This window comes from Manihot esculenta, chromosome 9, assembly GCF_001659605.2.
Source record: "Manihot esculenta cultivar AM560-2 chromosome 9, M.esculenta_v8, whole genome shotgun sequence".
In the NCBI taxonomy this organism is placed as follows: Eukaryota; Viridiplantae; Streptophyta; class Magnoliopsida; order Malpighiales; family Euphorbiaceae; genus Manihot; species Manihot esculenta.
Genome location: NC_035169.2, coordinates 2,378,789 through 2,393,546, shown reverse-complemented (window position 1 = coordinate 2,393,546; position 14,758 = coordinate 2,378,789). Strand labels below are relative to the sequence as shown.

The 14,758-nt window shown below is 26.1% G+C and overlaps 1 protein-coding gene across 4 annotated transcripts; it reads right to left on the bottom strand.

The window, feature by feature from the left end:
- Positions 1-1,762: 1,762 nt before the first annotated feature.
- On the bottom strand, positions 1,763-10,988 carry LOC110607243 (pentatricopeptide repeat-containing protein At1g63330-like). Of its 4 annotated transcripts, none has more exons than XM_043959747.1 (4): positions 9,226-10,988; positions 8,332-8,377; positions 8,181-8,210; positions 1,763-1,982 (listed from the first exon to the last, which is right to left on the bottom strand). In XM_043959747.1, the coding sequence occupies exons 1-2, from the start codon at positions 10,859-10,861 to the stop codon at positions 8,340-8,342; spliced, it is 1,674 nt and encodes a 557-aa protein (XP_043815682.1). In that variant the 5' UTR covers positions 10,862-10,988; the 3' UTR covers positions 1,763-1,982; positions 8,181-8,210; positions 8,332-8,339. The 4 variants fall into 4 exon arrangements, with proteins under 4 accessions (XP_043815682.1, XP_043815680.1, XP_043815681.1 ...); XM_043959745.1 differs by lacking the exon at positions 1,763-1,982 and adding an exon at positions 8,562-8,631 and having other exon boundaries at positions 7,157-8,210; positions 8,800-10,987; XM_043959746.1 differs by lacking the exon at positions 1,763-1,982 and having other exon boundaries at positions 7,157-8,210.
- Positions 10,989-14,758: the final 3,770 nt, after the last annotated feature.

Below are 14,758 nucleotides of genomic sequence, written 5' to 3'. Positions count from 1 at the left end.
AGGTTGCAACCAATGCAAATCTTAGGTGAGGAGCATCTGTGATTTTGTGTCTTCGGGTCAAGAATGGCGCCTTGGCCATGAATTCCTCGCTTGTCGAATCGATTGGCTCCATAGCAGCTCTGAAATGGTCGATGGTGTCACTGAGGTTCCCTTGGTGGTCCGACGCGTGGCGTACTTCGTGTGAGTCAGGTCCGGTTGGAAAAGATATGGCTAGCGGTGTGACAGGTCCAGTTTGCATTTTAATAAATTGTCGTGGTGAACGATGAAAAAGTGAACAATTAAAATTTAAACTGAAATAAAACTAAAATTAAAGTGAAACAAAAAAAGAACTGAAATCAAATTGAGGTTGTACTGAAATTTAGTTTCAAATGTAGTTCTAAACATTAAAATATTAGAAATTTGGTTTAGTCCTCACGTTGTCTACTATCTTGCTTGAACCATTAAAATAGTATATTCTTTAATAATGTATTGTATGATACTGAAACTTTGCAGCTCTAAAATGTTTTCGACATTTTGATAAAAGCGACTGCAAAATTTTGTAACTGATTGTTTTCATAATTTCTGAACAAACTATCTCTCCAACTATTTCTCCTTTTTCTATCAATCTAATCAGATAATCAGAATCTAATCAGAAGTGGGACATAAGAACCTCTAGTAGAATTTATAGTCGCTTTGAGTTTGCCTTCCAAAAAATATAAATGCTCTGATTCCAAAAACTCAAGTAAACCACTCTATTTCTCTACAACCATATTTCACACTTTCACAAATTAAACAATATTTTATTGTTATTTTTGTTTTATCTCTTTATTAATTTTTTATATAATATATTATTACTATTATTATTATTGCAAATAGGCAATTAAATTTGGGCTCCTATTATCTTAATATCACATTATTATATGAATATATTTAATCAAAGTTATCTAAAAAAATTATAATAAAATAAAATTAAGAAAATATATCATTTTAGTTATTTTTTTTATTACAATTGAAATATTCAACTTTTTATTTGCTAATATCTGTTATTTAATAAAATTATCATTAACATATATTTTAAAAAAAAATTATTATAGTCCAATTATATATAAATTATAATTAAACAAAACTTTATCCTAATAATATATAAATTTCAAAATTAATAATAATAATAATAATAATAATATATTTTTATTTTATTTAAAATTAGTAATTTTCAGTAATAAATTATACTTAGTAATTTATAATTTGAAAAATACGAATAAATTTTAAATAATTTTATATTTTTATTCTACGTAAAATTATAGATATTCAATAATAAATTATATTTAAACATTTATAATTTGAAAGGTATAACTAATTTTTTAACAAGTATAATATTTATTATTAATTATTTTATTTATAATTTCATTTTAATATAATAAAAAAATATTATTCATAAAGTTGTACTCTTACTAAAAAAATTTAAAACTTTTTATTTTGATATGTTATTTTAATAGTATTAGAATTTTAATTATTAATGATAGTCTTAATATAAGTAAATTATTAAAACATATAATAGTTTTAATAAAATATTCAATCTATTAAAATTTTAATATTATATTTGTTAATAAAACATAAACTAAATTAAAATAGTAAATTAATCGAACAAATCAAATTAAAATATTTTAAATAATGTATATTTGTATAGTTTTTTAATCCATTAAAATAGACGTGAACATGTGGATTATATATGTAAATTAAAATATTATATTATAAATTAATTAAATAAATTATAAATTTATTTTTTAATTAAATTTATATGGAAATGGATATTTTTAAAAATTTGTTTACAAAATTGATTTTATTTTTTTCTAAAACTACCCTTTAAAAAAATATTTAACATCAACACATCTAGGTTAGCTGCTAAATTTAATAGTCTGCTAAAGGAGAATTTGAGAGCAACATTACCAACCGATCGTCTATCATTCCAAGATTTTATTTTCATCTCATTCCCCACAGCAAATCTGATAAGATTAAAAGGAGAGAAGAAAGATCTAAGGGAAGAGATGCAACAAGAGTATTCCATTTAATCAAATGAAATTTCTTTGTATTGACACTACTGCACCACAAGAAAGATCTAATGTGTAATAGTTAGATGATGCTTTAAAGCACCAAGTTTATCCCATAGTTTATTCAATTTTGTAAAGTAAACAACAACTGATATAGATTCTTGGGTTCTGAATCATTTTGCAATCGGTTTCCTACCTCTCAATATGTACCCTGTCAAACCCACCTTCTCTAACAAACCATTTCCCATGGATGCAGAATCACAAAAACTTCAACAAAGATGCATCAAGCAAAAAGAAAAAGTATATTACAAGGTTTAGAAAGTGGTAAAAACATAAAATGTCTCATTATATACTGCTGAAAGGAGAAAAGAAACAACCAAAACAACTTTTCTTGCCTAACTTAACTAACATCTCAAACAGTAAGAAACAATGTGTTTCACATTCATAACACCACACAAATGTATCGCAAAATGCACCATATAAATAACTCAAATGGTGGTCCAACACTAAAATATATCCGTTATATACCATATTGACAAAGAGAACGTTTGCTTTTCCCTCAATTCCCATAAAATATTCTGTTTATAAATTTAGTGACATTTCATCCAACCAACAGCTGTACAAGTCTAGTGATTCTCTTACCTTGTATTTAAAGCACATTGGTCTATAATCATTAGTTTCATCATTATTAAAAATTATAATAACTAAGCAAAAATGAATTGCTTATACCTTTATGGTTAGAAAGGTGAAGTTGTAGTCATATCCTTGCAAGTACCTACAAGAGAAATGATAGCATTTTGAAAGGTCATTGAGCACAAAAGTAAAAATAGATAAAGATTCTTAGGCATTGTAGTATGGAACCAATTAGTTTTAGTTCTCAACTCAATTTTAGGACTGAGCTCTCGAGTAAAGGCTGTAGTAGCAGCCAAAAAAAAATTGTAATGGAGATGGTGGGTTTACCAGCAACTTGATGATTAGAAATCCATGACCTCCATTCATCAACAATCTCATATCAAAGAGATCTAGTCCATGTCTGAATTCAAGCGAAAGGCACACACATATCATGGTTTCCACCACAGGTAATTTGCAGTGTTAGAAATTTTCGTTTTGTGGAAGAGAATCACATCTTATTGAAATTAAAAATGATATGTGAGGAAGTTAGTTAAATTACATATCTATTATATTTGAAAAAGGTAATTACCAAGTTGGTGTCAAACGAATAGCAAGATATACATATATATATATATATATCAGTCCATATTGACAGACTCCTAAGCCTTCTGAAATTTTTTAAATTTTTTAAAGGTGTATAGATAATTTTTCTTAAAATATGAAAAATTATTATTAAATTTTTATATATTTTAAAAATTTACCAATTCGACCTTATTTCAAAATTATTTAATTAAATTATAATTATATTTTATAATTTTAAATTATTTAATCTATTTATCAAAGAAATTTTTATTATTTAATTTCTCATCATCTATATTATTTTTCAATTCAAAAAACTTACTTTTCATTTTCAAGATTTCAAATTCAAATCTCCACTTAAATTTTTTTTTAAATTATTCACTCATTATTTAATTTATTTTTATAATATTATTTTTATTATTAATTTATAAATTTTTTTATTTATCCTTCTTTGTTATTAACCTATTTATAAAATTAAAATTATACAAAAATAATTTTTAATGAATTATTTTTTTAAAAATAAATTTTAATAATAAATCCTGTATTAAAATATTATATTATTTTAATAATTTTTTTTTATAAATTTACATGTTTTAACAATAGTGAAAATATTTTTTTTTACAGTAAATATTATTAAACATCAACTCTACAATAATAAATTATAAATAATTGATGGATAACTTATATCAAAAAATATATTTATAAATATTGATAATGATATCATTAAAAATATATTTTAATGAGTGAAAAATAGATGAAAATAATGATGATTTAATTATAATAGTTTATTTATTTTTTATAAAATTTTATTTTCTGAATATAAATTTTTCACACATATTAAAAAATAATTTATTTTATTAATTTTTTAATTATACTATCTTAAAAATATTAAATTTTATTAAATATTAAGAAATATTTTGAATACTTATTTTAAAAAAAATAATAATTAATGATAGATTAATTTAAAAATAATATAAAATTAAATAGAATTATAATAGTCAATTATATATTATTATAATAAAAGAAAGTGAATAATAACTTTAGAATAATAATAAAAAAATTAATAAAATAATAAAATAGAAGATATTTAAATCGGATAAAATAATAAAAAATTGACAAAAATCAATGATAGAAAAAATAAAACTTGAAAAAGGAAGTATATAAATGGTAGATATAATCGGTAAAATTACTGAGAAATTGCCATGAAGGGTCTGAATTATTATTTGGTTCTTATATTTTATCAAAATTGACTATTTTATTTTTTATTTTTATGTTATTCGATTAAAATAAATTTTTATATTATTTATTTATTTTTTAATTATATATATATAATTTAATTTTTCTAATTAAAATTAAAAATATATTTACTAATATTTTATTCGATAAGAATATCAAAGAGTTTAACTTTATAAAATTCAAAATGTTTTAATTGAATGATTTGAAAATAGGGATTAAATAGTTAATTTTGATAAAATATAAGGATTTATTAGTAATTTAAACATATAAAAAATAATTATTTAAAACTCTCTAAAGTTTCACATGTCAACAGTTAAAAGTTTCCGTAGTTCATCAAACTTGTCAGTAGTGCAAGCAAGTACAATTGGCCATTAATTTTGGAGTTGAGATCACTATCTTGAAATTGTTTAATCAGTTATTGTAATGTCGGAAACTTCAGATTTTGTACTAAAACTTAGTATCTCTTGCCTTCGTCACCCACATATATGACTATATAGCTTCTTCGATTCTGTACTGAAATTTAGTATCTCTTGCCTTCGTCACCCACGTATATGACTATATAATTTCTTCGAATTTGTGGGGTTTTAACTTTCTGATCCGTCAAATCAGAGAGTAATTTATAGAAAATATTAGAGAGAGAATCTATTTTCCTCTTAGAACCTCTTCACAATAGCATTATTGATTAAATTTAAATGTTTGAGAGTGAGAAAATTCCAAAGAAAATTTAATTTATATATATATGGATAACGAGTAAATTTTTCTAATAATATTTAGATTTTCAGTATTAAAAAAATTTTTTAATTAGATTAATTTATAAATTGGTTTAAAAAAAGCTGTAAATTGAATCAGTGAAGAAGAATATTTATTAATTATCTAATTATTTTATTTTAATTTATTAATGGTAATTGGTAAATATGGTAATTAAGTGATGCTTGAGTTTATAATTTCGAGAATAAATAAAATTTCTTCGATTTTATGGTTTTAAGTTTCTTAAGATGGCAGAATTAGTTTATAGGTCAATAGATTTTTTGTTAGGAGTTTGAAATGGGAGAGATTATCACAAATTATATGAAATATTCACATTTAATTAATTTTTTATAAATTCCATTTGTATTTTAATAAATTCTTATAGTAGAGAATGAAATTATGTATTATTAATATAATACATACTAATTATATGAGTAAATTACGTATTAATAATATAATATATTTTTATATATTAATTATATTTATTTTTTAATTAAAATTATATAATTAATAACTACATAAAATAATAAAATATTCTTATGGAGAGTTGTGTGTAATATATATTATATTACTATTGTTATTATTTAAATATTAATATTATTATTTTTATTATTATTTTAATATTAATTATTAAAATTTTAATAATTATTAATTTTTTAACATGTATAATATTTACTATTAATTATTTTATTTATAATTTGATTTTAATATATAAAAAATATTATTCACAAAACTGTACTCTTATTAAAAAAAATAAAAATTTTTATTTTAATAGTATTAGAATTTTAATAATTAATAATAGTCTTAATATAAGTAAATTATTAAAACATGCAATAGTTTTAATAAAATACTCAATCTATTAAAATTTTAGTATTATATTTGTTAATAGAACATAAATTAAATTAAAATAGTAAATTAATTGAACAAATCAAATTCAAATATTTTAAATAATGTATATTTATATAGTTTTTTAATCCATTAAAATAGTAGTGAACATGTGGATTTTATATGTAAATTAAAATATTATATCATAAATTAATTAAATAAATTATATTAATAAAAATAAATTATAAATTTTACAATGTAACTATTAGTATTTATAAATAATAATGGGTAATGAAAGTTAAAAAAAAAAAAGCAAATATTTATTTTTTAATTAAATTTATATGGAAATGGATATTTTTAAAGTAATTGGGTTTTCCATTTTTTAAAAGTTGTTTACAAAATCGATTTTATTTTTTCTAAAACTACCTTTTTAAAAAATATTGAATTTACAATCTCACATAAATATTACCACATTTATTTATGGAACTTAAAATTTTAAATTCATAAAAATTATTTAAATAATAAAATATATTATTAGAAATAATATAAAAGATTAAGTATAATTTTGACAATTCAATTATTTCCCATTCCCATTTGTTCTTCACCCAACAGCTAATGTTTAACATCATCACATCTAGGTTAGCTGCTAAATTTAATAGTCTGCTAAAGGAGAATTTGAGAGCAATATTACCAACCGATCGTCCCTCATTCCAAAATTTCATTTTCATCTCATTCCCCACAGCAAATCTGATATGAATTAAAGGAGAGAAGGAAGAGTTCATCGAAAGTAGCATAGCCTCGAATGTCTTTCTGAAGGGAAGAAATGCAATTTCCTGGAGCAAGAGAGATACCCTTCTCCAAATTGAAAGAATATTTGGATAGAAGAACTGAAGAAGTTGAACTCAGAGTGAATCCCTATGATTTTCAAATCTCCAAAGCCATTTGAACAAAAGAGCTTGAATTTGAAGAGAGATCTCTTTCATGCCTAAGCCTCCATTCTTTTTAGGCAACAAAAGAGTATTCCATTTAATCAGATGAAGTTTCTTTGTATTGACACTACTGGACCACAAGAAAGATCTAAACCAATCAGCAAGTATCTCTAACATGCCCAAAAGCTTTCCAAAAGTCACAAAATCTATATGAAACTCTTTCCTCCACTCCCAACTTTCTAACTTCCTAACTTATTCTTTTAAGAATGAGGAGGCTGAACATAGAATTATACTAAAAACAAACTCATATTCAACCTACTCTTTAATGATGCTTTAAACACCAAGTTTATCCCATAGTTTCTTCAATTTTGTAAAGTAAACAACAACTGATATAGATTCTTGACTCAAACTACTTATTTCTTTCTTTAATTGGTGTATAAGTTGCCCAAATCTTTCTTTAAAGCAACTGTCATAGTCATAGACATACTCCAAGTTGAATAATTTACTAAATTTAACGGTGCAGATAGGTATGAGAATCCTACTTGGATTATGTGAGTTTTGAAGAGTAGAAGGATCTGAATCATTTTGCAATTGGTTTCCTACCTCTCAATATATACCCTGTCAGCCCCACCTTCTCTAACAAACCATTTCCCATGGAAGCAGTCATGAAAACTTCATGAAAGATGCGTCTTGCAAAAAGAAAAATACCATGTACAAACAAGAGTCCAAAGAAAATTTTATTGAGTATATTACAAGGTTTATAAAGTGGTAAAAAAACAAAAGATGTCTCATTATATACTGCTGAAAGGAGAAAAGAAACAACCAAAACAACTTTTCTTGCCTAACTTAACTAACGTCTCAAACAGTACATCCAATCAACTTGGCACAAAGTAAAGAATCTCAAAGGGAAGAATATATATATACCTTCCACAAGCATTTCTAAAATTCAAATTTTCATGTTAAAAAATTGATTTCATTGGAAAAGATTGTGAACTTCATATTATTAGACGCTAATGCAATGATTTCACTGATTTGACTTGAAGGAAAATAAAAGAAATTAAGGATCTATATATATATATATATACCCAATTTGATGACTAGAAAAAAAAAAGGTGACAAAGAGGATGTTTGCTTTTCCCTCAATTCCCATAACATTTTTTGTTGTCTATAATTTTGGTGACATTTCATCCAACCAACAGCTGTAGAAGTCATGTGATTCTCTTACCTTGTATTCTGGGACTGTATATCCTGCGCCCTGCATTTATAGTGTAGTATAATTGTTAAAACAATTCTCAATTAAAGCACACTGGTTTATAATCATTAGTTTCATTATTATTAAAAATTATAATAACTAAGCAAAAATGAATTGCTTATACCTTTATGGTTAGAAAGGTGAAGTTGTAGTCATATCCTTGCAAGTACCTACAAGAGAAATGATAGCATTTTGAAAGGTCATTGAGCACAAAAATAAAAATAGATAAAGATTCTTAGGCATTGTAGTATGGAACCAATTAGTTTTAGTTCTCAACTCAATTTTAGGACTGAGCTCTCGAGTAAAGGCTGTAGCAGCAGCCGAGAAAAATTGTAATGGAGATGGTGGGTTTACCAGCAACTTGATTAGAAATCCATGACCTCCATTCATCAACAATCTTATATCAAAGAGATCTAGTCCATGTCTGAATTCAAGCGAAAGGCACACACAAATCATGGTTTCCACCACAGGTAATTTGCAGTGTTAGAAATTTTCGTTTTGTGGAAGAGAATCACAACTAATTGAAATTAAAAATGATATTTGAAGAAGCTAGTTAAATTACATATCTAATATATTTGAAAAAGGTAATTACCAAGTTGCGCTCCAAGATACACTTGAATGGTCAAGATATAACAACTTTAGTTTGCTGATCCCTCATTGCGCACCTTTAAAAGCCTCAGAATGAGATTATTATTCCGCGATAAATATACTACCAATTCTGTGGTAGCATCATCAGCAGAGAACCCCTTATCAACCATTTCGTTGATTAGTTCTGATGCTTTTGGTAAATCCTCATGCTTGAGAAACCCTTGAATGATGATATTATAACAACAATTATCTGGTAAACATCCTACCTTTTCCATGTCTTTAAATACCTTATACGCTTCATCCATTAATCCTTGTTGGCAGAGTCCTTTCATAATTGCGTTATATACATAAACATCAGGTTGTAAACCAATTTCAAAAAGACTAGAAAAAAGTTCCTTGGCATCATTAATCTTCCCAACTTTGCACATACCATTGATCAGACTGCTATAGATCACAACATTAGGCTTCAACTGACTTTTCTCCATTGCTTTCAATAGTGTGAGTGCCTCATCGAGATTCCCCTGTCTACACAAGCCATCAATCATAATTGAGAAGGTTACTATATCTGGCTGTTGACCATGAGAGCACATATCCTTAAAAAGCTCTTTTGCATTTTGGGGCCTCCCTGCTTGAAACATACCCTTTATAAGAGTATGATAAGTAACAACATTAGGAACTAAACCTTTATGAGACATTTCATCAAAAAGTTCCTCTGCATCATCTATCATTTTGCACTTACAATATCCATTGATCAAAATGTTGTAGCCTAAAATGTCAGCTATTTCATTGGTCACCATCAGATCAAATACCTTTCTAGCCTTATCAATTTGCTTGCACAGACAATATCCATCCATCAATGAATTATAAGTGACAACATCAGGTTCCACACCTCTTTGAATCATTATCTTGATTATTTTCTGTGCATTTGAAACCAGTCCTTTCTTACAAAGAGTGTCGATCAATATATTGAAGGTAAAAACACTAGGGGATATGTTCCTCCCCACCATTTCTTTCAACAAGGCCAAAGCTTCCTTGAATTGGTCTGAAATGCAAAGACCATCAATTAAGGAATTGTAGGTGACCACATTAGGCTCTACACCTCTTTGAATCATTACATTGAATGTATTTTGAGCCTCTGAAACCATTCCATCCTTACAAAGAGCGTCAATCAATACATTGAAGGTATAAACATCAGGTGATATGTTCTGCTCCACCATTTCATTCATCAAGGCCAAAGCTTGGTTCTTTTGGCCTAATTTGCAAACACCGTGAATTAAACCAGTGTAAGTGATGACATCAGGTGAAATGCCCTTATTCCTCATTTGAGAGAAGAGCTCTAAAGCCTCACCAACTAGCTCATCCTTGCAAAGTGCGTCAATGATTGCATTGTATGTCACAACATTTGGCTCACAACCTCTATCAGCCATTCCCTTTAGTAGCCCAATAGCCACATTTGTTTTCCCAAATTTACACATTCCGTTTATTATCGTACTGTAAGTACGAACATCAGGTTGATAACCACGTGCAACCATATCATCAAAAAATTCCACTGCTTTATCGATTTTACTCTCCATACAAAGCCCATTAATTAAGGTAGTAAATGTCACAGTGGTAGGCTCCAATCCGAATTTGAACATCTTCCCGAAAACAGAGAAGCCAAAATCCACAAGATGTAAACGGCAGAAGCAATTAATTAAGATGTTAATAGAATAAACATCGTGAGAGATTCCTACCAATTCAATTGTTTTGGACATGGAAAAGACAGTGTGATATTGTTTCATTTTCACAAGGGCAGATAAGAATCTACTAAATTGAGCCCTAGAAGGAAGAGGATTCATATGAATTACATGATTGAAGGAAGCAATGGCATCATCAAGGTGGGTAAAAGAAGCAGATTTGAAGTTATTTGTCAAGAAGCGTGCATCTTCAAGTGTGGAAGTAGAAGAATGGCAATAATTGGTAAATAAGAATAGGAATGGAGATTGAATGGTACCAATTGCCCCTTGTAGCTGAAGATGGAAGCTCCTGCTCTTCCTCCTCCAAGGCATCTTCATCATCATCATCATCGATCTCTGGTCAGTTGTTTTTAGGGATGGATCGGAGATTGGGAAGGAGGAAAGGAAATAGAGAATCGGAAAAGGAAGGCTCTCTGCCTGCTGGTAAAGTGGTAAGGATAACAAAAGGAAATTGGGAATTGTTTATATGCGCCACATTTTGTAATTTTTTTTATTAATTTTTCAAATAAAAATATTATTTAATAACAAATTAAATTTATCATTTTATAATAATAATTTTATAAATATAAATCCAATTAAGTCTCACTTTCATTGAAGAGTTAAATAATTTTAATTCAAAATTTTAGATAAATTAAATCTCTATATTATTACTCAAAAGTCAAATAAATCATAATCTAACTTAATATTATTTTTTAATAATAAAAATTTTTACATGATAAAACTTTATTTTTATAATTTTAGAAATTATTTATTATATTTATATATTTTTTAAAATTTTTATGATAATTAAAATACTAAATTTTAATATTTTAAATTATAAAAATAATATTTTATTATTAAAAATAATTTTAAGTTAGAATCTATTTAGCTTTTAATAAAATTACATAGGTTAATTAGCTTAAAATTTTAAAAATTTTAAATTAAATTTATTTGACTCTTAATAAAAATATAGAGACTTAATTAAATTTATTTTCATAAAAATAATATTTTATTATAACCGTACCTTATATTTAATTAAATTGATTTAAAAATTAATTAATTTTGTTAATTTTATATTTTAAAATAAAATATTATAAAATATAATTGTAGAATATTGATTTTTTATTTTATTAAATAATATTCCTTATTTAATAAATAATTATCAATGTATATTTTTAAAAATATTATTATAGTCTAATTGTATATAATTAGAAATTTAAAATGAGTAACGTTATATAATTTTTTATTATTAATTACTTTATTTTAGTATAATAAAAATTAATTTTTTTTACAAAGCTCAACTCTCATGAGAACTGTTTGGCATATTTTTATTTTGACATTTTATTTGAATAATATTATAATTTTAATTAATATCAGTAAAAAATTAATATATAAAATTATTTCAAAATAATAAAATTTTGAAATGTTAAACTCACTAAATATATTTTGCATTTTAAATTTTATTTTATTATTAATAATATTAACTTAAATTTATAATAATTAAATTATTTTTATGGATTTAATATACAGTGTATTATATTATTAGAACTCTTCGTTTTTTATAATTTACCGATATGAGATTAAAATTAAATAGATATAAATAGATTTATAAATCGATAGTAAAATTAAATGACACGAATGGATCCATAACTATAATTATCTTTTTAACTATATATTCTTTATATTTATTTTATATCAATAAAATAACCATATGCATTCCAATAACAAACATCAATCCAAAGTGGTATAACAGAAAAAAATCACCTTGCATGAATAACAGTTTCAACCAAAGGAGAAATACAACATCATGAATGTTTAAAATTCTTAAGAGTTTAAAAGACACGTTGTTGTAAAGATAAGAATCAACAAACTTCTTAATTTGTATTAATAATGCAGTGATTTTTCCATTGGTAATCTAATAAAAATCCATTGCTAAATAAATTAACAATGGATTACTAATAAATTACAATACGTTGTTAAAAAGTTCGGTGTTAAATTTTTACCAACAGTTTTTAAGTTCATCAGTAAACTAGTGGATTTACTAATGGAATTTCCACTATTATTACTAACAGATTTTAAATTATTAATAAATTTTAAATCTGTTAGTATAAGAGAAAAATAATTTATTAACAGATGTGAAATCCGTTAGTAAATTATTAACGAATTGCAATTTATTAGTAAATTTATTGAGAGTTTAAATAAGTTTTTATTAGTTTAATAAGACTTAAAATTATATTATTATTGTTATTAAGTTTTTAATTTATATCCAAAAAAGTGAAAATAAAAAAAAATTAAATAGTATAAAATGAGAAAGTAATAGAAAAGAAAGAAAAATAAAGAAAATAATAGAAAAATAAAAATTATGAAAAAGAAGAATGAATGAGAGTCCGGTAAAAAAGATGATTAGATAAGTGAAAAAAAGTGAACGATGATTAGAAAAGAAAATAAATAAAGAGAAAATAATAGAAAAAATATGTTAAAAGAAAATAATATTAAAAAAACTAATATGAATGAAAAGTATAGAGAAAATGAAAGGACAATTATGAAGAATGAAAAAAAAAATAATAGAAGAGAAAAGAGAATGATAGAAAATAGGATAAGAGACGGAAAAAAAAAAAAGAAAAAACTTATGAGATAAAAAAATGAAATGAAAGAAAGTAATAAAAAAAAATATGAGAGAAAGGGAAAAAAATGGAAGAAAGGCAGATGATAAAATCCCCCTAGAACATCATGAAACAAGCATAGGAAAACATGCAAGAAATGGCTGGACAGGGCACTTTCGGCGGCACCTTCGGTGGCCGAAACTCTCAGACAGAGACGAAACTCATGCATGTTCGGGGACACCTTCGGGAGTAGTTTAGAGTTATGTTCATGTATGTTTGGTCCCTCATTTGAGTCCACCTGTGTAGGTTCGGACCCGAGAAACCGAGGACCACAGCAGTGAGTCAGCTGCCCCAGTGTCTGGTCAGAGCTAGCCAGAGGTGAGTGGAATAACTCTTTATGTTTTTTAAAGATAAATAATGGATGTTTTAGCATGACACATGCATCATGAATACCATGTGATATATTAGGGTGTTGCATTAGTATTCACGAATATGTTGCATTGCATTTTATGTTGTTGATGTGGATGAATGTTGGATGATCCTTTAGTCCTCACCATGATATGAGATATGATGATGATACGGTATGGAAGTCCAGAAAGACCCATTCTACGTCCCTGGCACGATGTAAGAGAAAGTCCAGGAAGACCCATTCTACGTCCCTGGCACAATTGGACTGTTATGTTATATTATGATTTGTAAGAGAAAGACCAGGACCCATTCTACGTTCTGGCACAGTTGGACTATGTAGAGGACTAATGGTGACAAGTTCATCATTGAGGTGATATGTTTGTGATGTGTTGCATTACATGAAAGCATGAAATTTAATATGATGTTTTTATTATTCTGCTCACTGGGCTTTATAGCTTACCCCTCTCCCCTAACCCCAGGTTTGCAGGTACGGGCTAGATCAGGAAGTCCAGAAGAGTAGAGAAGTCTTATGTTTATGTAATAGCTAGATGTGGACATAAGAACTATGTTGATGTAATGTAAGAGTATTGAATAGTTATGTTATGTAATGATGATGATGATGATTGAGGATTAGTATTGTGTTTGACCCTATGTATATGGTTATCACTTTGTCACATGATCTATAGAAATGTTTTTATGATGTTCATGATAGTCCAAGCTTAATGTATGATGAGATACCCCATTGGAGCATTTGATGAGGGCTCCAGTGGAGGTTTATGTTTATAGTTATGTGCATGCACAGGTTAAGCTTGGAAAAGGAAAGAAAAAGTTTACAGTTTTATGTATGTTGTTGATCATGTATGGGATTAAACAGATTCACAGGGCTCATGAACGTATATGCAGGATTTAAATTTATTTCTCTTATGATATTAATCTCAGCCTGCATAACGAGACTATTTACGAGTTTGCTCATAAATTCGAACGCGAGCCGAACTCACGAGTCTTAACGAGACGAATACTATGGAGTTTAAGTTTGTCTCGTTTACTAAACAAGCCTAAAAATTAAGTTCGAGTTTGGATGATTTAGAAATCGAGTCGAATTCGATCAAGCTTTTATTGAGTCAAACTCGGTCAAGCTTTTATCGAGTCGAATCTCGAATAGCTTACAAACGGTTTGTTTCATTTACACCCCTAAATTTACTAACAGATTAAAATTACTAGTGATTTACTAATAGAT

Bases quoted from the DNA above. Each gene is read 5' to 3' on its own strand.
- LOC110607243 (XM_043959745.1), bottom strand. From the start codon at position 10,861: ATGATGATGATGATGAAGATGCCTTGGAGGAGGAAGAGCAGGAGCTTC.